The following is a 25,675-nucleotide window of genomic DNA, read 5'->3' as shown; positions in this document are numbered from 1 at the left end:
GCTCACTTTTGTCTCAGATGCTAGAATGTTCTCTAATGATTCTGCTGTGAAAGGAGCATAGAGCACAGCCTTGTCTGTGATCCCTTTGCCCGCTGCACATCTAAGGGCGGCTCTGTTCCCCACAGGTAACAAATACGTACCTCGGGCCATCCTGGTGGATCTGGAGCCGGGCACCATGGACTCCGTCAGGTCTGGACCATTCGGCCAGATCTTCAGGCCGGACAACTTCGTGTTTGGTATGTAGTCACGATCAGTGGCAACTGGCTCAGTGAGTCTCCCTTCTCAACACTGTGGAAGTCAGAGATCTTAGTGCTGAATGCCAAGGTGGAGACTGTGTCCACAGAGAGCCCTAGGTCCTGGCCTAATTCCACCTAATCCTGGGGCGACCACTTCTCTGGCCCCTCTCCTTCTGGCCCCTGGTCTCTGGGCAGTTCAGAGCACAGTGTCAGCCTGCAGAGGGCCCCTTCGCTCCCCGACCCCCGCCCCCAAATACAGAGTAGCCTGTGACAGGTGAAGAATACAGAGCAGTGACTAACCTTCCAGCAGGAGTTGATAAGCTGCTGGTGACGTCAGAGGACCAGGGCCAGCAGGTAAGCATGTCAGGAAGCCAAAGGCCAAAGACACAGGTTATGACCAGATGTGGGGCCAGCTGCTTGGAGCCCATCTTCTCTTTGGATCATATTGTGCCCTTGCCCTTGACTGTTTATGGTACCTAATGTAAATATTTACATAAGATTCCTGTTTCTAGTTTTAAAACCAGTTGGGTTTTGGGATGCCTGGGTGTCTCAGTGGGTTAAGCGTCTGCCTTCAGCTCAGGTCATGATTCCAGGGTCCTGGGATCGAGCCCCGAGTCAGGCTCCCTGCCCAGCAGGGGAGTCTGCTTCTCCCTCTGCTGCTATTTATGCTCTCTCTCTCACTCTCAAAACAAAAACAAAAAACCAGCTGGGTTTTGTCAAACCATCTTCCCGATTAATAACTCCATCTGAACTAAACTTGCTTTTTATCCTATTATGATGTCCAGTGTTTTTGAGGATCATTGATGTATAGACAATTTTCCATAGGTAAAAAAGGTATCTAAAAGAGAAGAATCTGCAACTCTTAAGATTAGTCTACAAATGACAGAAATCAGAATTCCTAATGTTTTAGTGTCTAATATTCTCCTTTCCCTCTGGCAGGCCAGAGTGGCGCGGGCAACAACTGGGCGAAGGGCCACTACACAGAGGGAGCCGAACTCGTGGACTCGGTCCTGGACGTGGTGAGGAAGGAGTCAGAAAGCTGTGACTGTCTGCAGGGCTTCCAGCTGACCCACTCGCTGGGGGGCGGCACGGGGTCCGGGATGGGCACGCTGCTCATCAGCAAGATCCGGGAGGAGTACCCAGACCGCATCATGAACACCTTCAGCGTCATGCCCTCGCCCAAGGTGTCCGACACGGTGGTCGAGCCCTACAACGCCACCCTGTCGGTGCACCAGCTGGTGGAGAACACCGATGAAACCTATTCCATCGACAACGAGGCCCTGTACGACATCTGCTTCCGCACCCTGAAACTGACCACCCCCACGTACGGAGACCTCAACCACCTGGTGTCGGCCACCATGAGCGGCGTCACCACCTGCCTGCGCTTCCCCGGCCAGCTGAACGCCGACCTGCGCAAGCTGGCCGTGAACATGGTGCCCTTCCCGCGCCTGCACTTCTTCATGCCTGGCTTCGCGCCGCTCACCAGCCGCGGCAGCCAGCAGTACCGCGCGCTCACCGTGCCCGAGCTCACGCAGCAGATGTTCGACTCCAAGAACATGATGGCCGCCTGCGACCCGCGCCACGGCCGCTACCTGACCGTGGCCGCCATCTTCCGCGGCCGCATGTCCATGAAGGAGGTGGACGAGCAGATGCTCAACGTGCAGAACAAGAACAGCAGCTACTTCGTCGAGTGGATCCCCAACAACGTCAAGACGGCCGTGTGCGACATCCCGCCGCGCGGCCTCAAGATGTCGGCCACCTTCATCGGCAACAGCACGGCCATCCAGGAGCTGTTCAAGCGCATCTCGGAGCAGTTCACGGCCATGTTCCGGCGCAAGGCCTTCCTCCACTGGTACACGGGCGAGGGCATGGATGAGATGGAGTTCACCGAGGCCGAGAGCAACATGAACGACCTGGTGTCCGAGTACCAGCAGTACCAGGACGCCACGGCCGACGAACAGGGGGAGTTCGAGGAGGAGGAGGGCGAGGATGAGGCTTAAGAACTTCTCAAATAAATCGTGCATCTAAATTTAGTGAACTTCTGTTGTCCTCAATCAAGCATGGTCTTTCTATTTGTATACTATGGTGCTCCGTTTTGCCTCTGTCAGAAATTCACACTGTTGATGTAATAATGTGAAACTCCTAAAAAATTACAGTATTGTCTAAGATATCTATACTAATAAAAAAGCATGTGTCCAAAACTGTGTGGTTTCCTTAATTTCATTTCAGGCAATTTTTATTCTTTCACTGAATGCTTCTTAAATATGTTTCTGGGTTTAGTGACTTTAACAAACTAGGATTTCTGCTTTAACGTTTTTAATTAATAGCCTTTTCTGCTCTGTTAGTGAAGACAGATAAAAAGACAGTTTTTCATCTTCACGGGCCCAGAGTATTAAAGTAAATGAATCCAGGAAACATGTGGAAGAAATAGAGATTTAAGGACAAAGCAAACCTTCCTACCTTATTTACTGTAGTTCCAGCAACTCTTGTGAAAATGTGGTATCAAGGGCCCTAGGCAAGGATTTTCTTCTGTTTCTCTACTTTGAACAATGATAAATTCAAGTAAAAAGACCAGTGAAAGCTTGTACCTCTCAGGTAAAAGGGACAGCATAATTCTAGATTCAAGATATCCTGAAATCACAGTCATAAATACTCCAAATGCTTCAGCTAAGATTCATTGGCGAGAAAGTAAAACAGAATCAGAATTCAATTTTTAAGCCAATGGTAGACATTCACAACTTCAATGTTAAAAAAATCAGCTTTAATTTTTGTAGCACTTACAGCTGGAAGACATTTTAATATGTCATTATTTCCTTTTGGCCGGGAGCAGTTTGCAGGGAGGAGTAGAAAGCATGGGAAGGCAGGTGAGCTAAGGAGGGACTGCAGTGTGTTTCAAAGGCAGCAACAGGCTCAAGCCCCACAGTAAGGAATCCCCAGGTCCCTGCCGTTCTCAGGGGCCTTTTTCCTGTAAGAAGTCTTCTGCTAACTTATTGAATTCATCTGTAAAACGTAAATGTAGGTTGTGCTTGCCTTCTCGTATCAGATGCAACCTAAAAAAAATAAGTTTATGATTAATGGCACACCATTTAAAACTCACCCTTTCCAACATTTCATGAAAACTGAAGTGAAAACCTGCCCCATTCTTTTTTTCATTTTGACTATTGGGGAGGAAAGGTAAGGTACATAATACAAACTTTCCCTGATTATAGACGTAAGGGTGAGAGCTTCTTGGGGCGTTTACAACCAACCTGGGGGTTGACTTAACAGCACACACATTGTATTTACAATCTGGAACTGTATCATGTAACACATGGTTTGACTTTAAATCTGATTGAGAGTGGGGGATGTAATTTGGTCATTACTTAGGGGGGAAAAAAAAACCCATTTTAATAAGGTTGATTTTAAGGGAGAAGGTTGGAAAGCCAAGAAAAATACGAAATGTCCAGAATCCACTGGATTGGAACAGGTGAGCTTCCTGAGGTATCCTAGAGTGAAAGCCCAAGTCAGAAATCACAGCCCCCAGCAGCCTGTCATTTAAGATTCAAAATCACCTTGTCACTTTTGGAGGATTGAAGAAATCTGAATATTAGCCAGCAGACAAAGGGCACATAAGTGTTCCTGGGGACCTTGGGGGCAGCTGGAGCTAGCCTCAGCAACCCTTTGTGCATGTCTTGTGGCAAACCTCACTACTCCTAGGACTTCTGTCATAAGCTTTTGGTCAAATGTGGCTGGTTTGCAATTTCTTGAATATAGGCAGTCTTCTTTGAGTTCTACATTTTCTTTAGTGGCTGTAAAAGTGCAGAAATAAAGGGTTAAACAAAGCTTCTAGGATACAGGCACAAGTCCAAGCTGTTTTGTCTATAATAACAACTGGACATTAAACGGTCCTATCGGGGCAAAATACCAGTTACTACACCGCCTAATTCTCTGACCTTTCAACAACTGGGGGTTGAGAGCTCTAAGAACTTGAGGGAGGATTTGTAGGGAAAAGGAGCTGGGGGAATAGAGCTGTCCTTGGACAATGTCAGGCCCCCTGCAACTCAACCACGTGGGGTGTGGGGCAGGGGTACCTAGATACACCTGATAATCTACTTGAAAGAAGGATATATTGTTGGCATCTTTCTGAGGCCTTGGGAAAGCTAATAATGCCATTAATAATAGCCAGAACACTCCAAATTCAATTTTAATGCTGTTCACAAAAAAAAAGGATCAACTGCAGCAACTCCAAAGATAGGATCCCATTTGCCCCACAGAAGGAGCAGGGCTTGCAGGGATGCTCAGGGCCTCCATTTTTAGAAGGCAGAAAATAACCAGCAGCCGAGGATACTGAGAGGTCATAGAAGGACGTGTTTAGGCTAACCTGCATCCCCTAATGTGTGCTAAGCTGAACTCTGAAGCAGAGGGACCCTGACCTGCCAAAGTTGGACGTCCTCTTTGTGGGTAGCCACAATGGTTATCATAGGGCCTACCCCATTTCTACAATTTGCTCAGATTCCCAACAAGGAAGGAGAGACACCAGCTGTGCATCTCTTCTTTTTAGCCTCAGTGTATCTGCACTATTCCTATGGTAATCTCTAGGTCTTAGGGAAATAAACACTAGGTCCCCTTCATTAAAAATATGGGAGGCCTGTTTTCAGGCATCTACATTCAGAACTGCACTGGACTGTGGATGGACGGATGGAATGATGGATGGATGGATGGATGGATGGATGGATGGATGGATGGGGCTATAAAGAAAATTGCTCTCCTCCTTGATACGTTTTGGGGGTCATTTCAAGGTCCTTAGTATAATCCTTTAGGATTCACTATACTTGAAAACTATCATGTGTTCTGCTTTGGGAACAGTCCTCTGGACAAGCATAAATATACAGCTGTCAGGGCTATGAAGCAATATACTGCTGATATAGATTCTCACCCAAATAACAAAAAGAACTAATCACATGCTCCATGGAGGGTGGTTTTCAAACAATCACATTTTCCAGGAAAATCAGTAGCAAGTCCCCCACCGGCAGACACATAGTGCAACTGGAAATGTAGGGGCCTCTGAGGGGGCAAATACAAATTCCTCTTTCCCGGGGCAGGTTCCTGCCTGCATTTGGCACCTTCAGAAAAAGAGATTTGATTCTAGATCTTTTGAGGAGCTGAAATGTGTCTGATCCCACAGTGTAAATTCAATGGTCACTTTACCTCTGCTTGGGAAGAGTCCTTCTAGGATGCTCCTTACAGATGAGGTGGCCAAGGACAAACAACACGCCGGCCCCACCATACTACCTCTCCTTCCTCAGTCTAACCTTCAACAGCTTTCAAATTAAGCTGTGAGAACTACAGACAGGAGCAGCCCATAAGTAACATGCCGTAGCATTTTTTTCTTCACTTTGGATGTGATAAAACTCTAGTGGTATATGAACCCCTAAAGTTGCTAGTCGAGTCTGTAAGCATTTTTGTTTTAGTTGAAAACCAAAGTAGGCTGCTGGTTCTCTGTACCTGGATCTCTTCCACAATGACAACTGGACAGCCATGTGGCTAACAGGGAGGCCTGGTCACTTTCAGGCATTCCTTCCAAGGCCATCCAGACCTCGTTGCCAACAACATCCCCTTTTAATTCTTTATTCTCAGGCACCTGGGTGGCTCAGTCAGTTAAGCGTCTGACTCTTGATTTAGACTTAGCTCATAATCTCAGGGTTGTGAGATGGAGCCCTGCGTCAGGCTCGACGCTGGGCATGGAGCCTCCTTGGAATTTTCTTTCTCCTTTTTCCCTCTGCTCCTTCCCCCCACAGTCACTCTCAAATAATTAATAAATTATATTTATAATTTATATATATATATGTGTGTGTATATATATATATATATATATATATATATATATATATATATATTTATTCTCTGCTCCTTTCAGAAAGCCCAGTGGGTGGGCCACAATCCCCTTCAAGCTGGTAAAATGGGGGTGTAGAGCACGGCCTCCAAGCCTGCATCCTCTCCAGCAGGCTCTCCCCCTCAGCCCGAGAGCCGAGCAGATGTTTGGGAAAGGGAAGTAGACTTCTGAGAAGTTCTTTCCCTCAAATGCAATCATATCTCAAGCATTAGAAAGAAACCAAACTGCCTCAGCGGCTGCTTTTCTGATAATACCACAGCTAGGAGCGGACCCCCTCTGGGCTGTCCGGGTCTACCAGACTGATGCTTTTAACTCGTGTGCAGAGAAGCAAGTCCTGCCAAACCTGCGGGACGACAGGGGCCATGTTGGGGCCTTCTGACCGGACTGAGAGCTCTGAGTCACAGCTGAATGTAATTGGAGGTGATACCTCAGGGTTAAAGGCATGGGCTGTATGGGGTCAGGATGTGTCCAGTCTAATCAATGTGGGATCCATGCTGGCAAGTTATTTCATCTTCCCAGGTCACACTTTCTCATCTGGAAAAGGGGGACAAGTAACAGCATCTACCCCACAGGATTACTCCAAAGACAAAACGAGATAAGGCACACAAGCCACATTGTACAGGACCTTTGGGCACACAGCGAACAATATATGTTTTCTATTATTTTCTTATTCTATTTGAGTTGCCCTTTACAATACGCAAAAGTCCTCGCAATGGTTCTAATTATGGACAGCATCGTTAATGAAATGCTCTGACTTGGGAGCACAATTTATTTACGTTTGGCTAACATAATCTACTCCAAGTGGAAGATTCTCAAGAGAGACTTTACAAAACGTCATGGGTAAGGTTTGTCTAGAAAGGAGGAGACCCCACTCTCTCTAAAATACAAAGGACTCAGCTTTGTAAGGACGAGGCTAATCCTGTTTGGTGTTCGTCCTGTAACCCGACCGTAAGTGGGGTCTTGAGCTGACTGCTTTCCCTTCAACCACAGCAGCAAGCAGCTAGGGATGAGGAACTAGAAGCAGCGGCTGGGAGGAGGAAGGGATGGGGAGAGGCAGAGAAGTCACCTGGGGCAGTTAGGAGAAGGGAGGGCAGATCTTCCCTCCCCCGTCCCAAGGCTAGAGTTGGTCCAGAAATGGAAGTCAAGGCAGCCATCCCTCCTGCACTGTCCACCTCCCCCCAGTAACCTGGCTCCCTCTACCACAGAGCTGAAAACAATCCTTTGTCATCAGCATGAACTTTTGTCACCTAGGTCAGTTCATTTCAGCTCCTCCTGGCCCACACCGGAGGCCCTGGGCCATCTTACCTCTGGTGATTGGACCTGAGGAGCCCAGGAAGCTGCAGAGAGAGGTCCTTCCTCCCTTCCATGAGTCAGACAAAGAACTCACGGCACCTGGCCCACCACCTAGACAGCCTAACCCTCACTACCAATGTGTACCCTCGCTACCACCCTGCTGGAACACGCTCCAGGGAATCTACCAGAGGCCAAGACCTCTGTGGAGAGTGACCTGTACCTATGCCCTCCCCATTGTGACGGCTGGTTTTGTGCATAAACTTGACTGAGCCATGGATGCCCAGCTATTTGGTCAAACGTTGTTCTGAGCATTTCTGTGAGGGCACTTTTTGGATGAGATTCACATTTAAATCACTACAATTCTGTGAAGCAGACTGTCCTCCCTGATATAGGTGGGCCACATCCAATCAGTTGAAGGCCTGAATAGAACAAAATGGCTGACCCTCCCTCAGGAGGTAAGAGGCAATTCCTCCTGCCTGACTGCCTTCAAACTGGGACACCAGCATTTTTTTTGCCTTTGGACTCACACGGAAACATTGGCTCTGCCCGGTTCTCAGGCCTTCAGGCACACTGGAACCACACCATCAGCTCTCTTGGGGCTCTAACTTGTTAATGTTCCAGCTTGCCCACCGAAGATCTCGGACTTCTCAGCCTCCATAATTGCATGAGCCAATTCCTTATCCCGTAAAATAAATCAACCTCCGCGTGCGTGCGTGCGTGCATGTCTGTTGTGTGTATCCTATTGGTTCTGTTTCTCTGGAGAACCTTAATACCCCCTGACAACAGTCTGAAAGTCGGGCCAGAGAGCAGCTTGCCACTGACCTCCTATCAAGCGACACCCCAGCTGCCTCCTGGGACCCCTGATCACTTGCACCCACCCCAGCATTCCAGCCACAAAAGTGGCAGCTACTGTGTAGATCTTACTAGATCTACAAAATATTCTGAAATGATACGTATCATCCCCATTTTACACACAAGGAAACAGAAGTACAGAAATACATGCACGCTGCTGAAGGGCACACTTAGGGCCAGCGCCAGCACTCAAACCTGGGTCTGAGTCCCTGTCCGTGCTCTTAATCCCCGCTGTGAACGCTGCTCAGGATCCCAATGTACCAATCCTGCTCTCCAGCAAGACTCCATTTCCCACCGCTCCCCGTTAGCTCACACTGAACCCCTGGTGCCAAGTCTTTGCACACATGGACTTTACCCCTCATTCTTTCCCACCTGATCTGGCTCTCTGGCCCGGGCCCCAGAGCACACAGTTGGACTCCTCACCACACTTTTTGGGACTGAGTCACCGGTCAATGGCCCCTGTGTGCCTCTCATACTCTCTTTCAAAGTGTAGCAAGCACTTTAAAATGCACTAGACCACATCCTGGGACCGATGTTGACATGCTCAACAGGAAGAAAATTAAATTCATATGCTCACAACTGTTAAAAAGGACCATGCAGTCTCAAAACGATGAGTAACTGGCGAAGGATACATTTGAGTTGCTACCGGAGGGATGAGTCCACTTGGCCAGGCAATGGGAGGTGGTGGAGGGAGGGCCATGGAGAGGGATTCCAGGCATGGTGCTGGTCATCTGCAGCTGGGTCTGGAACCCGGGTCCTGGTCTCTGCTGGTCCTCCTATTCCTGAGATCTGAGCACCTCCACAGAAACATGGGCTCATGCACACTGAATTGCACGTCCTGCAAATCCATATGTTGAAGTCCTAACCCCCAGCATCTCAGAGTGTGACTTTATTTGGATATAAGATCTTTAAAGAGGTGACTAATGAGATCATATGGGTGGGACCTAATCCAATGTGACTGGTGTCCTTCTAAGAAGACGACTATTTATAAGCCAAGGAAAGAAGCCTAAGAAGAAATCAACCCTGCTGATACCCTGATCTCAGACTTCTAGGCTAGAAGTTCAGTTCTCCAGAACTGAGAGAGGGAATACGTTTCTACTGTTTAAGCCGCCCAGCATGTGATATTTGTTAGTGGTGCTAGCTGACCCGTACACGTGGCTCAACCAGCTGTGAAGTCACATCGTCTTCTGAACTGGCTCAGGCCCACCGCCTCCCGAGGCTTGTCCACGGCAACCCCAAAGGGTCTCATGGGTGCTGGCCTCTGATCAGCGCAAACCCTCTGAAAGCGAGCTGGGGCTGGCCTTAAGGGGATGCCCAAGGAGCAGCCAGATAGCCAAGGGGTGAGCGGTCAGGGCTTTGCAGTCTAGGAGGGAGGGCTGGATGAGCAGGGATCGCACAGGGGCTGGGGCAGGACAAGGAGAATCGAAGTGGCAAGGGTGCCCCCCTCCCCCCGCTCTAATCAGAGTAGCTCTTATTTTATGTGTTATGTCTTGGGCTTCTGCATCAGAGTTTGTTAGGCTGCCTAAAAACAAGTTTTAAAACCACTGAACTTGAATGATCCTTAAGGCCTCTTCGCTTCCAAGAGACTCTACCATTGTTTCTCACAAAGAGAAGAAAGAGAGACAAATTAACACAGGCCTGTTTAGCAGGCCTGAACAACCCCTCCCTTCATTGGGCCTCCTTCTGAGGAGAGAAAGGCATTTGTCTCATATGTGATTATCTGTTTGTTGGTATAATCTCTGAAGGGATAGACTGTATCCTTAAGTTTATTTATAAATGTACCTGGCAAGGTAATGAAATATCAAGTTCACTGGAAACTTGCCACTCTACCTTGCTTTCCTGTTGTCACATGGCCTGCAGCGCTGAATCTCAGTAGGACTTTGGTGCTCAAGGAATCCACCTTCCTTTTCTGGGGTCTGAAGTAACCCACCTGGGTTCTAGGTGGGTTCAGGCCGAACACAAAGGGCTCTTACAGCACAGCAATGCAGGTGTAAAATGCAAGCCAGTTTAAGACAATCATCGCCAATAATACTTTACCTTCCACTCATTTGTTCCAAAGAACACTGCTCTAAGAAAATAATCTTCCATAAAACAGTCTCCTGAAATAATTAACATCTGAACAGGAAGGGACTATTTTTTTCCCATATTGATGTATTCCGTTGCTAGGAGATGGGTTTGGAACAGAATTCCTAAATTAAACTTCCTTGCAGACTGACTTGTATTGAACCTGGCTCTCTAAGAGAACACACTGCATTTATCATGAGCATCAGTGTGCAAAAACCTGTCATTTCTGAAGCTAGAAGACAATTAACCAGGTCAGCAAGCATATAATCCAGGCATCTTACCATCATATTAAAATAAGAGTATGTTTATGAGAGGCAGCTGTGCTGTGGAGGGAAAAGTGCTATATTAGGAGGGAAAAACATCCAGGATTTGCCATTTACTAGCTCTGCAACCTTGGAAGATTACTTAAGAACTCTCAACCTTGATTTTCTCATCTATACATGGGGACAATATTTTTTTCATAAGTTTGTTATGAAGTGTAGTTAGGTATTGTATGTAAAATGCCTTTTAAAATATAAAATGCTATATGGATATAAAAATTATACAGGCTGATAATAATTATATTTTACTGTAGAATAAGAAGCATGGCCCCCACATTTAAAAATTCTCCTTTTGTTTGTTGAAATTTATCATGGAATAATATGATTAAGAAGTAGTACAGGGGCCCCTGGGTGGCTCAGTCAGTTAAGCGTCTACCTGTGGGTCAGGTCATGATCCCGGGGTCCTGGGATTGAGACCCACATTGGGCTCCCTGCTAGGGGGAGCCTGCTTCATCCTGCTTCTCCCTCTCCCTCTGCCCCCACCCCCTGCCCCCACTTATGTGCTCCCTCTCTCCCGCTCTACACTCTCTCTCTAATAAATAAAATCTTAAAAAAGAAAAAAAGTAGTGGATGGCTTTCACCATACACAAAGATAAACTCAAAATGCGTTATGAACCTACATGTGAGGCCTGAAACCATAAAACTCCTAGAAGAGAACACAGGCAGTAACTTCTTTAACATTGGACATAGCAACTTTTTTTCTAGATACGTCTCCCGAGGCAAGGGAAACAAAAGCAAAAATAAGCTATCGGGACTTCATCAAAATAAGAAGCTTCTGCACAGCAAAGGAAATAATCAATAAAACTAAAAGACAATCTATTGAATTAGAGAAGATATTTGCAAATGACATATCTGATAAAGGGCTAGTATCCAAAACATGTAAAGGACTTATGAACTCAGCATCCAAAAAAAACAAATAATCCAATTAAAAAATAGAAGACATGAATAGATATTTCTTCACAGAAGACATCCAGATGGCCAATAGACACATGAAAAGATGCTCAACATCACTCATCATCAGGGAAATGCAAGTCGGAACTACAAGGAGATATCACTTCAGACCTGTCAGAATGGCTAAAATCAAAAACACAAGACAAGAGTTGGAGAGGACAGAGAAAGGGAAACCCTCTTACACTGTTGGTGGGAATGCAAACTGGTGCAGCCACTCTGGAGAACAGTACGGAGGTTGCTCAAAAAGTTAAAAATGGAACTACCCTATAATTTGGTAATTGCACTACTGAGTATTTACCCCAAAGAATACAAAAACACTAATTCAAAGGGATACACGCACCCCTATGTTTATAGGAGCATTATTTACAATAGCCAAATTATGGTAACAGCCCAAGTGTCCACTGATAGATGAATGGATAAAGAAGAGGTGGTATATATACACACAGGAATATTACTCAGCCATAAAAAAGGATGAAATCCTGCCATTTGTAACAACATGGATAGAGCTAGAGAGTATAATGCTAAGGGAAATAAGTCAGTCAGAGAAAGACAAATACCACACGATTTCACCCATATGTGGAATTTAAGAAACAGACAAGTAAAGGAAAAAAAAAAAAAGACAAACCAAGAAATAGACTCTTAACTCTAGAGAACAAATGGATGGTTAGTAGAGGGGAGATGGGGGGGGTGAAATAGGTGATGGGGATTAAGAGGACACTTATCATGATGAGCACTGAGTAACATATTAGACTCAACATAAGAATTGTTGAGTCATTCTATTGTATACCTGAAACTAATATAACGCTGTATGTTAACTATACCGGAATTTAAAAAAACAGTAGTGGAACTGTTTCTGAGTCTGGTTTCCCTGCTGGATTGTGTGAGCTCTCAGGACAGGGACCAGCACTAACCATGCCAGGCAGTGCTGGCCCATGAGGCATCAGAAATCAGCTCATAGAGGGAAAGGAGAAAAGGAGGGAAGCAGAGAGGAAGGGAAGGAGGAAGGGAGGGAGGATTTTCTTAAGTCATTAATAAAGCCAATTTCAAAAGAATTCCTTAGAATTCCAAAGATGGAGTAATGACAGCATCTCTGGAAAAAATATATAGTCTCTGAAGGGGTCAAGGCTCACTTGAATATTTATCCTCTGGTATGTTTGTTAAAAAAAAAAAAAAAAATCAGGTCATTACCCCCTGGGCACACCTCACTTTCTCCTTCAGAGTATGCATCCATTTCAGGGAAAGAAAATGCAAAATTTATTCAACTTTCAATTTTCATCTTGATATAAGTACCAGGGAAAGCTGGCTCCTGCGTTAGCCAAAGTACTTAAAAGATAAATTTCTATTCCATACAAAAATGCATGGGCTTAAAGAACAGAATTTCTGCTGACATGTATAATAAGCTTCTTCGATGTCCAAGGCTGCTTGGCAGAAACAAGAATGCAAAGAACAAGTAACATGTATCTGCTGTTTAATCGAGTGAGCCACCAACATGGCTTGGTATATGTTGATATTTTGTGATTCTGAATAACAGGCTTCGCATCTGATGTGTACATATTTAAGGCTGAAATAACATGAGAAGTTTACAACATAATTTTAAGTGGAAAAAAAGCAGGATTCAGAGTTGAATACAGAATATAATTATATTTATGTTTAAAAAAATACTAGAAAGGAGAAACATATTAAAATTGCTAATAGCTGGGGGCGCCTGAGTGGCTCAGTCGGTTAAGGGTCTGACTTTTGCTCAGGTCCTGATCCCAGGCTCCCTGCTCAGCAGGAGTCTGCTTCTCACTCTGCAACCCCGCCCCCACCGCCGTGTGCTCTTTTTCCACTCTCTCTCTCCGCGCTCTCTCAAATAAATAAAATCTTTAAAAAAATGCTAACAGCAGAAGTACTTAAATGGGTGGCAAGCAGCAGGCAATCTGTTTTCTTCTTTTGATTTTACAAATTTTCTTTCCTGGGTAGATAGTACTTTCATAATGATAAACACATCTGAAAATTTCCAAATTATATAAAACTGTTTTAGTTAACACTGCTGGCTAGAAATCTAAACTGTCTGCAGTGTTACAGAACTTGGTACCTATTAGCACATTTGCCGTAAGACGTCCATCTAAGAATTCCTTTCCTTCTGGTTCCCGGTTACCCACAAATCCCAGCTCCTTGCGTTCGGCATTTCCCTGGAACCCCAAACAGAGCAGTACTATTTACTGACACTGGCAAACTGGGAAGGGGGGGGACACCTTAAAAACTCCCAACCCCAGCGGTGCCTGGGTGGCTCAGTCGGTTAAGCGGCTGCCTTCGGCTCAGGTCAGGATCCCCGGGTCCTGGGATCGAGTCCCGCATCTGCTCTGCAGAGAGCCTGCTTCTCCCTCTGCCTCCCTCTCTCTCTCTGTCTGTAATAAATAAATAAATAAGATCTTCTGAAAAAAAAAAAATTCCCATTCCAATATTTCCTTTCCTTCCCTAGCTCCTTCCACGCACGCACGTCCTGAGGCTGTGAGGCAGAGCGCCGGGGCAGAGACGGCACTTACCGCGACCCTCTCACGTGTTTGTGTATGAAGTCGGCGTGGAACCGTGGGACCAGCGGATCCTTCTCTCCGTGCACGATTAAGGTGGGGCACTGAATCAGCGGCAGCAAGTGCCCACAGATATTCCCTGCAAGACAAACAGCACTGAGGATCTGCTTCCATGTGACCAGCACGCCGAGGGAGTCAGAGAAGCAGGGGTCTGGGGTCTTTCCTGCCTCCCTCCAGACCTCGGTGCCCCTGTTCCTAAAAGAGGTGGTCTGCATTAGACGGGGTCCGAGGGGTCTCCTAGCTCTCACAATCTGTGGGCCTCCTTTTCTGGTTCTCTGCTTTTTTTTTCTCCTTCTTGGAAAGTTCTAGTAAACAAGCAGTTTTGCCTGATTATATGCATAATTTATGCAAAACAAGAAAATAAACACACAAAAAAACCCCACAGCTCTTTATATTAGGGAGAAGAGTCCCCAGTTTGCAAAACACTGGTAGGTGCTTGGCATCTGAAAAGCTTTTCCCTTGAAATAATGTCTGACGTGGTCCCCGGGGCCCCAGCTACCCTCAGAGCTTCTATACCTCCTGTGAAGTTATAACTTACACATAGCAAATGAGCTTCTCTTCATTCCTCCTGCCTCCATGACATTCCTGACTGCCATACTCTGGAGACAATAAGGGCCTCACCTCCATTGTAACAACCTTCCTGAGGCGGATGAGGAACAACCTGGCTCTGGTCCTGTCCTACTGTTTCCCGCCGGGGAAATCTTGGTGGTTCCTCAGTGAGGAGTTTCAGCCTCCTCCCTGGTCAAAGAGGGGATAGTTCCAGTTCTCTGGGGTGGCCGTGAGGCCAAAAAGAGGTGTCCTATCTACAGTTCTGGGCAGCAGGCAGGTACTCCATAAAGTGAGCTCCTTCCTCCTCTGCCTCCTCCCGGCCTCTGCAGGGGTCACTGGGGCCCTGAGAAAGCTGGGAGCCAGCCCACTGGGGTGCTGCCCAGGGACCTGGCCTATCCCTCCTCCTCAGTGGCCGGGGTTGGGGGCACTGCCTGCTAAATGAGAAGGGGACGGGTTGGCCAGAGAAATACTTCTCTAGGTCTCAGAAGCTGCCATCTCCTGTCCCTGGGATGACACACACGTGTTAACTGCATAATCAGAGGACGAAGTGAGCAGTGTCCTGAGCACTGTGGGTCAGACACTATTCGCGTGGGTTCATGCCCGTGACACACTGCCTTACCTGCTGTAGCTCACTTGGTCTGACAATCATTGGTGGATACCGTACTTTTCCAAAAAGAGTCCTAATAACCTTTTATCAAGCGCTTACTCTGTACTTGGTACTGCACCACAGCTGAACATGCAGAACCCTGTTTAGTCCTCAAAACACCTTACGGGGTAGTCATCAGCTGCTTCGGCTCACAGGTGGGGAACAGCAGCTTAGGGAAGCCCATCACTCTGACAGCAACCAAGTGGCAAGGCCAGACTTCACACCCAGGCCCGTCTGACTCCAAATCTGTGCAGCTAACCCCTATGCTAAACCGAGCATCTACCAACATGCACAGCGTACAATTATGAAAAAAAGGTGTCCTGTGAAATTAATGAGTGTGGAGGGGAGATAAGTAGTTTATTAATGGTCTTGCTGTAAGATCACTGCTATAGTTCCTCTATATTTTGACATTTTTCCCCTCCCTTTCTTTTTTTTAAAAACTGTATTTGATTTTTTTTAATTTTAGGTTTACAGCAAAATTGAGTGGAGGGTTCAGGGATTTCCTCTGTACCCCAGCCCCCCACATGCACAGCCTCCCCCACTATTAATATCTCCCACCCAAGTAGGACATTTTTACAACTGATGAACCTACATGGACACATATGTCCTCATCACCCAGAGTCCAGAAATTACATCAGGGTATAGTCCTGGTTGTTGCACGTTCTGTGGGTTTGGGCAAGTGTATAATGACATGGAGCCACCATTATGAGATTACAGAGTATTTTCACGGCCCTAAAAATCCTGTTTTGGACTTTCTAACAGGTGAGTGTTGGGATCTTGTTATTTGGCTCATCTTTTAATCAGGTTTTCTTCTTATTGTTCAGGTTTAAGAGTCTGTTGCACATCCGGATAACAGTGCTTTATCAGATATGCCTTTTGCAAATATTTTCTCCCAGTCTGTGGCTTGTCTTTCCATACTCTTGACAGGGTCTTTCGCAGAATGGAAGCTTTGGATTTTAACAGATACAGGATGTATGTTTGAGCTGCAGATTTAATTCTGCTTCTGCCTCTGAATCTTCCTACCTCGCTCTCTAGTCAGGAAAGCACAAAAATTTACATTTCAAGAATGTGCCTTCTTTAATGGAGACTGTCTTAGACATCTTTATGGCATTTTTGTTTTAAGAGCTGAGGGAGACACATTTTCAAAGATCTATTTCTTTGGGTGGGTACTGCACTGGAACAGGATATATTTGCTGTTTTGAACTTGAACCAGAAAAGTAATAGTTCCAAATGTCCTTTTCATTGTGAAAGTTTTGATAGGTGACTCACTCTGGAAATGATTACCTAATAGATCAAACTGCTCCTTCAGCTGCAGCCATTTTGTCACGAATGTGCTCCCAGATTTGATCTCAGCTACCCTCTATTCTTTTAGCAGTTAAAATAGAAGAGTGAGAGATTAGCAATGTAAATAGCTATTGAAAAACAGACTTCAATTCAGAATTTCTCTTAAAGATGTCAGTTCTTCCTGTTAGTGGAACTCTTGTTAATTTTTCCGATAAAGACGGAATTAGAGTCACATAACTAAGTTCTGAAGGTGGGAAATAAACTGAACGCTCTTCCTCAGGCTAATTCTGCTGGAGCTGAAGGTCATGACACAAAGGCCCTTCTTTTTTATCCTGGTAAGAGAGGATGTAGCAGGGTCATGCATCTAACTGTGAAAAAGAAAAAAATATGGTACACGCGACAGCTTGTTTTCTGATTACCCACTCCAGAATCAGAAAAAAACAAACACTATTTGAGGCTTCTGGAGAATTATTTTGTCATCGTACACACAAAGGATTAGGAGGAAAAAAGAATAGTCTGCTATTAAAGACTTCACACTGTGAACCCTGATACATAGAGTAGCTGTATACACATAGTATCGCTTAAGGCGGATTTATTATACAAGAGCGTGTATGGTATACAATCACTAGCTTCCTCTGTTCACGCATTAGTGTGAAAGGACAGTGGGTGAGTGCATTCATCACCAGGGAATTCTGGAACACCAGGGGAAGAACGCAAGCAGCCTTTCTAATCAGCAAAGAAACAGCTAAACAGTTCACATAACCTACCATCTGGAAGACGTTTAAATTGTTTTATGCCATCCACCCACTTCTCACAGGTTTTGGCAAAGTAGTCATAGCCATATAAGGTTTCAAGAGGTTTTCTTGTTTTCTCACTCCATTTAGAAACATCTCGGATACCTGAAAAATAGAAGTATTGACAAGAACAGGTTTAGTCTAGGGGCACCCGGGTGGCTCAGTCAGTTAAGCATCTGCCTTCGGCTCAGGTCATGATCCTCAAGCCCTGTGTTGGGCTCTCTGCTCGGCAGGAAGCCTGCTTCTCCCTCTCCCCCTGACCCTCCCCCAGCTCGTGCTCTCTCTCTCTCTCTCTCTCAAATAAATAAATCTTTAAAAAAAATAAAACACATGAACAAATTCAATTACTTAGCCCACTCCTTTCCGCATTTCTTTAAACACACTGATAATTCTAATGCTTCTGAGCATATTACATCTTGCTTAATAACAGCTTTTAACACAGTGCTTCTGCTACACAATACACCTCAAAGAAAACACGACTAATGACATGAACTCATATGGAACAATAACCCCTCCACGGCACTCCCGACAGTGCCAGGGCCCTGGCAGGCACCCTGTATGTACTCAGTGAATGCAATTACAGAGTGGAGGGAAAACTGCTGCTTACAAGTGCAACTGCCTTCCAAGGCGGGCGGATGCTGTGACAGACAGCGCCGGATCCTTTCCGACCTGCACAGGTAAGCCCAGAGGTGCACATGGAGGCTGGGAGAGCTGACCTGCTCGGCACAGGAGTGAAAAGACTTCACAGAAAGGTGCAGAGAAGTCTGGAAATTAAGAGGGTGTGGAGGAGATCTGGGAAGAAGAAAAAGGAGAGTTGGAAGAGGGGAAAGGAGAGAGGAGCCAGCAAGAGGTCATAAAGATGGCCAATAAAAAAAAAATCTCCTACAGATATTTCTACTTTGGGCTCTATTGCAGACCACACCCTCTGCAAGGTACCCTTGCAGTGGAAAGACTAGTTTTTTTTTTTTTTTCTTAAGTAGGCTCCATGCCCAGTGTGGAGCGCAATGCAGGGCTTGAACTCATGACCCTGAGATTAAGACCTGAGCTGAAATCAAGAGTCAGACACTCAACCAAGTGAGCCACCCAGGCGTCCCTACGACTAAATTGTACATAAAACATATTCTTTGTTGCATTGTTGGAGTTGCAGCAATTAATGGAAACTAGGATATGAAGGTGTGTGTGTGAGAAAGAGAACCTAAAAAGAGAGCAAAGAGTGGTAAGACTACTCAAAAGGCAGGGTGGCTTTTGGGGGAAATGTAACTGGTAGTTGGGGGTGGGTGGGTAGAGCTGAACCCAAGATTCCTAGATTAAGTGGAGATGAAAATGGCTCCAACCTGGTATGATCCTGTGCTTCCCCAGAGTAGCAAATGTAAATCCTCTCTGCAAGAAAGCATCATCAATTTGTATGCACGGTCTTGTGTGTGTGTGTGTGTGTGTGTGTGTTTGTGTTTTCAGATTAAGGGTAAGCAAATATTCGCTCCTAATCACAGGTCACAACACAATCAGAATCTTTATAAAGCTAATGAAAAAGCTAAAACACTGGAAGAGAAAGCTTAAGAAATGATGCAGACCACCACACAGAGAGACAAGAAGATGAACAAGAGACACGGAAGATGGGAAGGCAAGGCCCACAAAGTCCAATCAGTGCCCTGATGGATGAGAGGAGGGGGAGAGGAGAAGAATGGAGGAGAATGGACGAGAAGCAATATGGGAAGGAGGACACGGGCAAGAATGGTTTTCAGAACTGATCAAAGATAAGGGTCCACAGATAAAAACTGAAGGTAACCCAAACTGGATAAATAAAAAGGAATTCGCATCTGGACACACAACAGTAAAATAGCAATACATCAAAGAGAGAGAAGAAACCTGAAAAACAGCCAGAGCTGAGACACATTCACTCCAGAAGGGGTAAAGCTACATGGGCAAAACTTCTCAACAGTGGTTGAGGAAGGCAGAAGACCGTGGAATGGCCGAGTAAATAATCTGCCATTTACATTTCTGCACTTAGCCAAACAATCTTTCAAGAATGAGCGTGGAATAAAGACAGTATGAGGTAAAAACGGAGCTCACTATTAACAGAGCTGCCCTTAAAGAACTTCTAAAAAAATAACTTGAGGAGAAAGAGAAGTGAGCTTGGGAGGAATATCTGAGATGAAAGAAAGGGAGTAAAGAAACTGACGAATGTGTCCCTAAGTGTGAAAACACAAAACTTGCCAAGCTAATGAGAAAACAGAACACTGGAACAGTTTTTTACATTACAATTAGTTCTGTCTAGAAAGGAAGCGAAAGGACAAGCCACAAGCTGTGCAGAACAACTAACCCAATTACTAACCAGCAAGGGGGTAATAATCAGACTGTCAAACAACAAACACCCTGCAAATCAGTAACATCGTAACAACACTGGAAGTGTTCTAGTCTCCGGTGTTTGTTCTGTTGATAGACTTCACACGGTATGCCTGTTAAACCTATCGTTTTAAAACTTTCATGTAATCTTTGATACATATAAATCAACAAAAAGACATGAATAGGGACAATACAGGAGAAGAAACCCCAGTGGCGCATAAATATGTAAAAAGATTCTCAATCTTATTAGAAAGAGGAAGATGCAAATTAAGTCCGCCAGTAAGATACCATTTCACATTCATATGACTGGCTGGGACTAGGAAGTCTGATGATTCCAAGTTTTTGTTTTGGATGTAAATTAAGGAATCTATTACGCTGGTGGTGGAAATGCAAATTTATGTAGTTGGAAAACAGCTGGTCACTGGTAACATGGAGTATTTGCATACCACAATATTCAGCAAATCTCACGTTTGGGCCTATACCCCAGACTGATACCACTGCTCATAGGCCCCAGGAGACATGTACATGAATGTTCGCAGCAACAGTGAAAACAGATCTACAGTCCATTGATAAAAGGGAGGGAAAATGGAATATTTTTGCCCAATGTAATACGATACAGCATTATCATGAATGAATCTTAGAAATTCAATGTTCATTGAAAACAGTGAGTCATAGAAGATGATCTATGGTATGAAGGCACTTTGTATGACTCAAAAACAAATAAAACTAAATTACATATTGTTTAGGAATATAAACAGATGTGACAGAAGTGTTTTCAAAAAGGCATAGGGATGATCGTAGGACTCAGGCTAGAGGTAGAGGTGCACTGGGGAGGAAGCACAAGGAAAGAGTGAAGGTATAGACAGTGATCAATCTTCTGTTCTTTGGTGAACTCGTGGGTGTCCGTAATTTACACTGTCACACGTGTTGCATTATATGTATCAAATATTATACAATTAAATAAAATTCAATTATAAAATAAATTTAAATACATTATATTACAAAATAAAATTTAAATATATATTATATACTTTATATAATATATAGTATAAATATATATTATTCGTGTTTAATTCACATATTTAAAGATACACAAATATATTTAATATAAGTGTTTAATTTACATATATATTATAATGTATTTTATTATTATATTGTTAATAGTATTATTAATATGTAACATAAATGTAACATTTTATAAAATTTTATATATTTTTATAAAATTTTAAATAATTTTATGAAATTTTAAATAATTTTTAAAAAATTATAAAATTTTGTAAGATTTTTAATAAAATTATATATATTTTTATAAAATAAAAAAATTCCCCTGTGACAGGAAGGCCAAGATCTTTTAATCCAAGTTGGCTAATGCTCAATGTGAAGACATTTTTCTTGCTAACATGTGAATTCCTCTTTGGGATAGCGAGAGATTTCTCAAAGTGAATTAACTCAGTCAAAGCAAGCATTTAGAGTGAGAGGTATCTATTAGTATGTAAACTCTGGGGCATGGCTTTAGACTCTCGGGGAAATATTATCTAAATCTCAAGGGGCAGAAAAATCCAGTGGTAGCTGGGGCAAGCCAGATGTTCACACCAAGCTCTGTGGTTAAGCACACAGCCTCAGAAGTCATACTGGCTGGGTCACACCTACTAGCTCTGTGACCCTGAGCAAGTTCCTTAACCTCTCTGTGCTAGTTTCCTCATCTGAAAAATGAGAATTATAATACCACTCTGAGATAAAGAGTAAATAAGTTAGACATGAAATGTGCTAACAAGAGTACCCAGCATATAACAAACACTGAAAAATATTCTATGTATTTATATACTTACTTCTGTTGACTTTTTTCAAGAGGAAGCCAGTTTTACCCCAAAGCATAATTTCCACCAAAAAAATAAGTAGCAATTATGTTTCACAGTTAAGTTCCTAAATTAACTATTTGAATCAAACTATTTGCTGATGTGAAATAGATATAATTTGTATCCCCCCCAAAACGGATACATTTATTTTTTGAGCATATAATTTGTGCTAAGCACCAGAAGAAAACTCATTGGCTCACCATTAATTAGTGAATTAATCCAGTAAACATTATTTGAAGGCTGCTGAGCGTTAGTCACAGCACGTACAAACTTGAATGAGATTTGGTCTTTGCCCTCAAGGGCCTTATTGTTTAGAGTTGTAAATGACCTCTGTAGAAGAGTGGGATAGATGTCGTGGGAGAGGCTGGAGGACAGAGGAGGGTCAGTGAGCTCAGAGGGGCAATGGCAGGAAGTGGCAGTGGTGGTGGGCTTCCTGGAGGAGGCACTGCTGGGTCTAAGTCTGCAAGAACAGAAACCAGCAAGCAACTGCGGGAGCCATTCCATCTATTGCTAGAACTTCAGGAGTTTCCAGGTGGCCGAAGAAAAGAATGGGCATGTGCGGGTAGAGGAAACAAAGTGGCTGCAGATGGACCTAGAAAGACGGGGTTGGGGGGGGGGGTCCCAGCTCACTCAAACTTTGTGAGCAAAGCAGAGGAGTCTGAACTCTACTTATCCGGAAAGCTATGCGAGACTTTGGAGGGTTTTCAAGTAAGATATAATGAGATTTACATCTTAGCAAACTACCATCCAAGCAGTTTGGAAAGTAGACTGAAAGGAGGTAAAGACAGGGCAGGTTGGAAAATGCTGGTCGATCTAAGTGAAGACAGATGGGGAGGCCTGGACCCGGGGCCTGGCAGGAGGAACGGAAAAGGTGAGATGGATTCCAGACAGAGCCCAGCAGAACGCAGGAAGAATGCGGAGGGCTGGATCACTATCCTGCAGACGTGAAACGTTGGGCTTTACTGGCCGACCTTCCCAGCTGTGCCATCACAGGTTTCTTCGCTTGTCTGAGCCCCGAGTTGAGTCATAAACAGCTATGTTAATACTAGCTCATGGCAGACATTCAATAAATCATAATTAAAATATTCTTTGTGGAAAAAAAAGTATATTCCATCGAGTGTCACTTAGCAACGTGAGAAATGTGGCAGGAAGACCAGGTGTGGAGAAAAGATTCTGAGCTCGACTTTAGACACGCTGAATGTAAGGTGCCTGTGGGGCAACCAGGTAAGAAAAATGGACACGAAGTTGAATATCTGGAATTTGGGAGTTTGAGGACGCCAAGCGACGAGGGAAGCTCCTTGGGTGTAAGAATGAGAAGAGGAGCAGAGAGCTAAGGATGGTGCCCGGCAGAGCAGAGCAGGGACGGTGTCAAAGACAGAGACTAAGCAGAGATAAGGGGAAAGCTCTGGACGTGGTGGCAAGAACTCCACGGCAGAGAAAGCTTCGAGAAGAGGGGTGTGTATTTTCAAATGCTGCAGCATGACCAAGGAGCCGAAGGGCGATAAAGCATCTGCGGGGCTTGGCAGCACGGAGGCCCTGGTCCCACGAGGCCGGTGGGTCGCCCAAGTCGCGAGAGGGGGCCGTGACGGAGTGGGCCTGGGAAGGGCAGCCGAAAATGCGAAAGAGGAGTGTGAGGTGAGGAGGGAGCTTCTTGGGGTTTGTGTGCGTCGCAAAGAAGGGAAGTCAGAGTCACTGAACGTGGGGAGTTCACACAGTCGTGACTGAGGGGAAGGTGTGACAGGGTGACAGCGCCCAGGACAATCGGGCGGGTGAAAGGGTGTGCGGAGCGCTCCAGCGCCAGAGGCACAAGCATCCGCCAGGACATGGGCTCCGGAACAGTGGCTGACGAAGACGCGTGTGGTGAGGAGACCCGGCTGGAGGGCAGGCCGCGCAGGCGAGCTCGCGAGCCGAGGCAGAGAGGCGCAAAGGAGAAAGCCTGTTCCAGGAGAAGCAGCTGTTCAGCGTAGGAGGTCGGGGGGGGGGGGGGGGGGGAAGGCGCACGGAGGCGGGGTGTGGGTTAAGGCGCATGGAGGCCGAGGAGGGGGAGGCGCACGGAGGCTGAGGGTGGGTAAGGCGCACGGAGGCGGGGGGGGGGGGGGGAAGGCGCATGGAGGCGCGGGGGTTGGCTCACGGAGGCCGAGGGGGAAGGCACAGCTGGCTTCAGGGCAGGCCAGGCCCAGGTGCTTGGAGGTCACTGAAGTCACTGAAGGATTGTCACAGAATCCGGTGACCAGGTTTTTGCCTTAGTGAGGAAACTCTTTCGTGCAAGACCAAGTGCCCTCAGAGGCCAAGGGTCCGAAGCAGGAAAAATGGTGGGCGGGAAGAGAGAAGGGGTTATCTTTAGAGGTCGGCCCTGGAGGCCTCCCAGGTGGCCCGGGCCCCACTCACTGAGACAGAGATTACGGGCTGGGCTGTGGGAAGAGTTAGGAGGTAATGAGTTCAATGCAGACATACTAGTTTTGACAGACTTACAGGCTATCCAGAGGAAGGTGCTCAGCTGGTAGATAGAAATCTGGCTCTGGGGCTCAGGAGGAGCCTGGCTGAATAGTAGTTTAGAGAACATCACCCCCTAGTCATAGCAGAAGCTGTGAGACGTCTGCTCAAGTGAGTACCCAGTATCTCTTGGGCGTGGGTGCTGGCTAAGCTGGCGTGAGCCCCGCCCCACCACCACCATGGATCATAGCTGAACTCCAGACGGAACAAGGAGCAACTACCTGCCAAGGTATAAGAGCAGGAGGCTGAACAGTAAAACCTTGAATAATGACACAGAAAGGGGATGAGTTTCTTATTTCCCTTGTCTTCCTTGGAGTCCCAACTTTGAAACACGGAGTGGGGGGTGGATCACATATGTGGTTGGGGGATGCGGAAAGTGGAAACTTCAGGAGAAGACCCCTAGAGTTAGCCAGAGGACCTGGACCAGGCTGCCCTGCTTGAGGAAGGCTGTTTCTCTCTCTCTCTTTCTCCCTACCATAGTCCATGTTGTGAAGGTGCACAGCCATGGGCCTGCATTACTAGTCCAGCAGCAGACAGTCCCTAAAACCCCAAGAGAAGGCTAGCTTTCTGACCGAAGGTACCAGAAAAAGGGGCCCCTAGTGTCTGAAGATTGTGGGCGAAATCCCTGTTAATTCTTCCATTTCTTTTCTCTGGCTGCTTTGCCCTAAAGATGGCTCTGGTTGCACGAAGCACAACAGCGGGGGGTTGCTGAAACCTGTCTTTCTGAGAGAAAGCTGTTTCTGGTCATAGGAGCTTTGAAGGGGGTCCCTAATTCTGCATATGAACTAATGAAATGATTCAAGTCCTGGGATCACCCCTGAGCTCTCCATGCGTGGGGAAGATCCAAAAAAGCACACAGCATAAGCGTCAAGAACTGAACTACCATATAAACCACCACCTACATCCCAGCATAGCCTGAGTGGGGTTTGTGTGGGGCAGACATGAAGAAGCATAGCACAGCCTTCGAGAATGGACCCAATGCTGGAACTACAGCCCACAGAAGGCTAAACAGAATTTACAGTATGAACCTAACCAGGCCGATGGCATGCCAAGAAAAAAAAATCAACAGAGTTTTAACAGGATACCGAGTCTCACAACATAGCACAATAAAAAAATCCCAAATTAACCAACATATAAAACCAACAAATAAATAAATGAAAAAACTCTACAATCCCCAAACAGGCAGATCTGACCAATTCTCAAGGGAAAAGACAACCAGTAAATGCTGACCCTAAGATGACCCAGACATTGGAATTATCAGACAGAGAGGGCAGTCATTGTCACAGGCATTTCCATTCCATTTACAGTATTTTCTTTCCTGTGAACCTGGTACGGATACAATAAGGACAAGCAGGAGTACCGATCAGGATGGGTGACTGCCTCAGACTCATCATTTAAGAGGTTCATTGTCCTTTCCCAAACAGTGCAAAGAACTAAGATTCTACAACAGAACACTGCCATTTAGTGGCTTACTTAAATCAGGTGAATTGCAGAACCAACTGAATAAAACTAGACTTGTCATATTCTAGTGCCTGGGTCTGCAAATGTT

The 25,675-nt window shown here is 45.5% G+C and overlaps 2 protein-coding genes across 8 annotated transcripts in view; one reads left to right on the top strand and one right to left on the bottom strand.

The window, feature by feature from the left end:
* The window catches only part of TUBB2A (tubulin beta 2A class IIa), a 4,168-nt gene extending 1,733 nt beyond the window's left edge, over positions 1-2,435 (top strand). For 2 of the 7 annotated variants that reach the window (XM_021697089.2, XM_044917529.1), the window contains 2 exons: positions 126-236; positions 1,176-2,431. In XM_021697089.2, coding sequence (XP_021552764.1) covers positions 126-236; positions 1,176-2,236 — 1,172 coding nt within the window. In that variant the 3' untranslated portion in view covers positions 2,237-2,431. Of the gene's footprint in view, positions 1-105; positions 237-1,175 lie in introns of all 7 variants that reach the window. The other 5 variants (XM_044917531.1, XM_044917527.1, XM_044917526.1 and 2 more) reach the window with 5 other exon arrangements.
* A 549-nt stretch (positions 2,436-2,984) lies between these two features.
* The window catches only part of BPHL (biphenyl hydrolase like), a 35,692-nt gene continuing 13,001 nt past the window's right edge, over positions 2,985-25,675 (bottom strand). Inside the window, exons 5-7 of the mRNA XM_021697225.1 lie at positions 17,408-17,539; positions 14,117-14,240; positions 2,985-3,286 (exon numbers count right to left, since the gene is read on the bottom strand). Of these exons, the coding sequence (XP_021552900.1) occupies positions 3,187-3,286; positions 14,117-14,240; positions 17,408-17,539 (356 nt within the window). The 3' untranslated portion in view covers positions 2,985-3,186. The remainder of the gene's footprint in view (positions 3,287-14,116; positions 14,241-17,407; positions 17,540-25,675) is intronic.

This window comes from Neomonachus schauinslandi, chromosome 8 (genome assembly GCF_002201575.2).
Source record: "Neomonachus schauinslandi chromosome 8, ASM220157v2, whole genome shotgun sequence".
Taxonomy (NCBI): Eukaryota; Metazoa; Chordata; class Mammalia; order Carnivora; family Phocidae; genus Neomonachus; species Neomonachus schauinslandi.
This window is presented reverse-complemented; position numbering and strand designations above follow the sequence as displayed.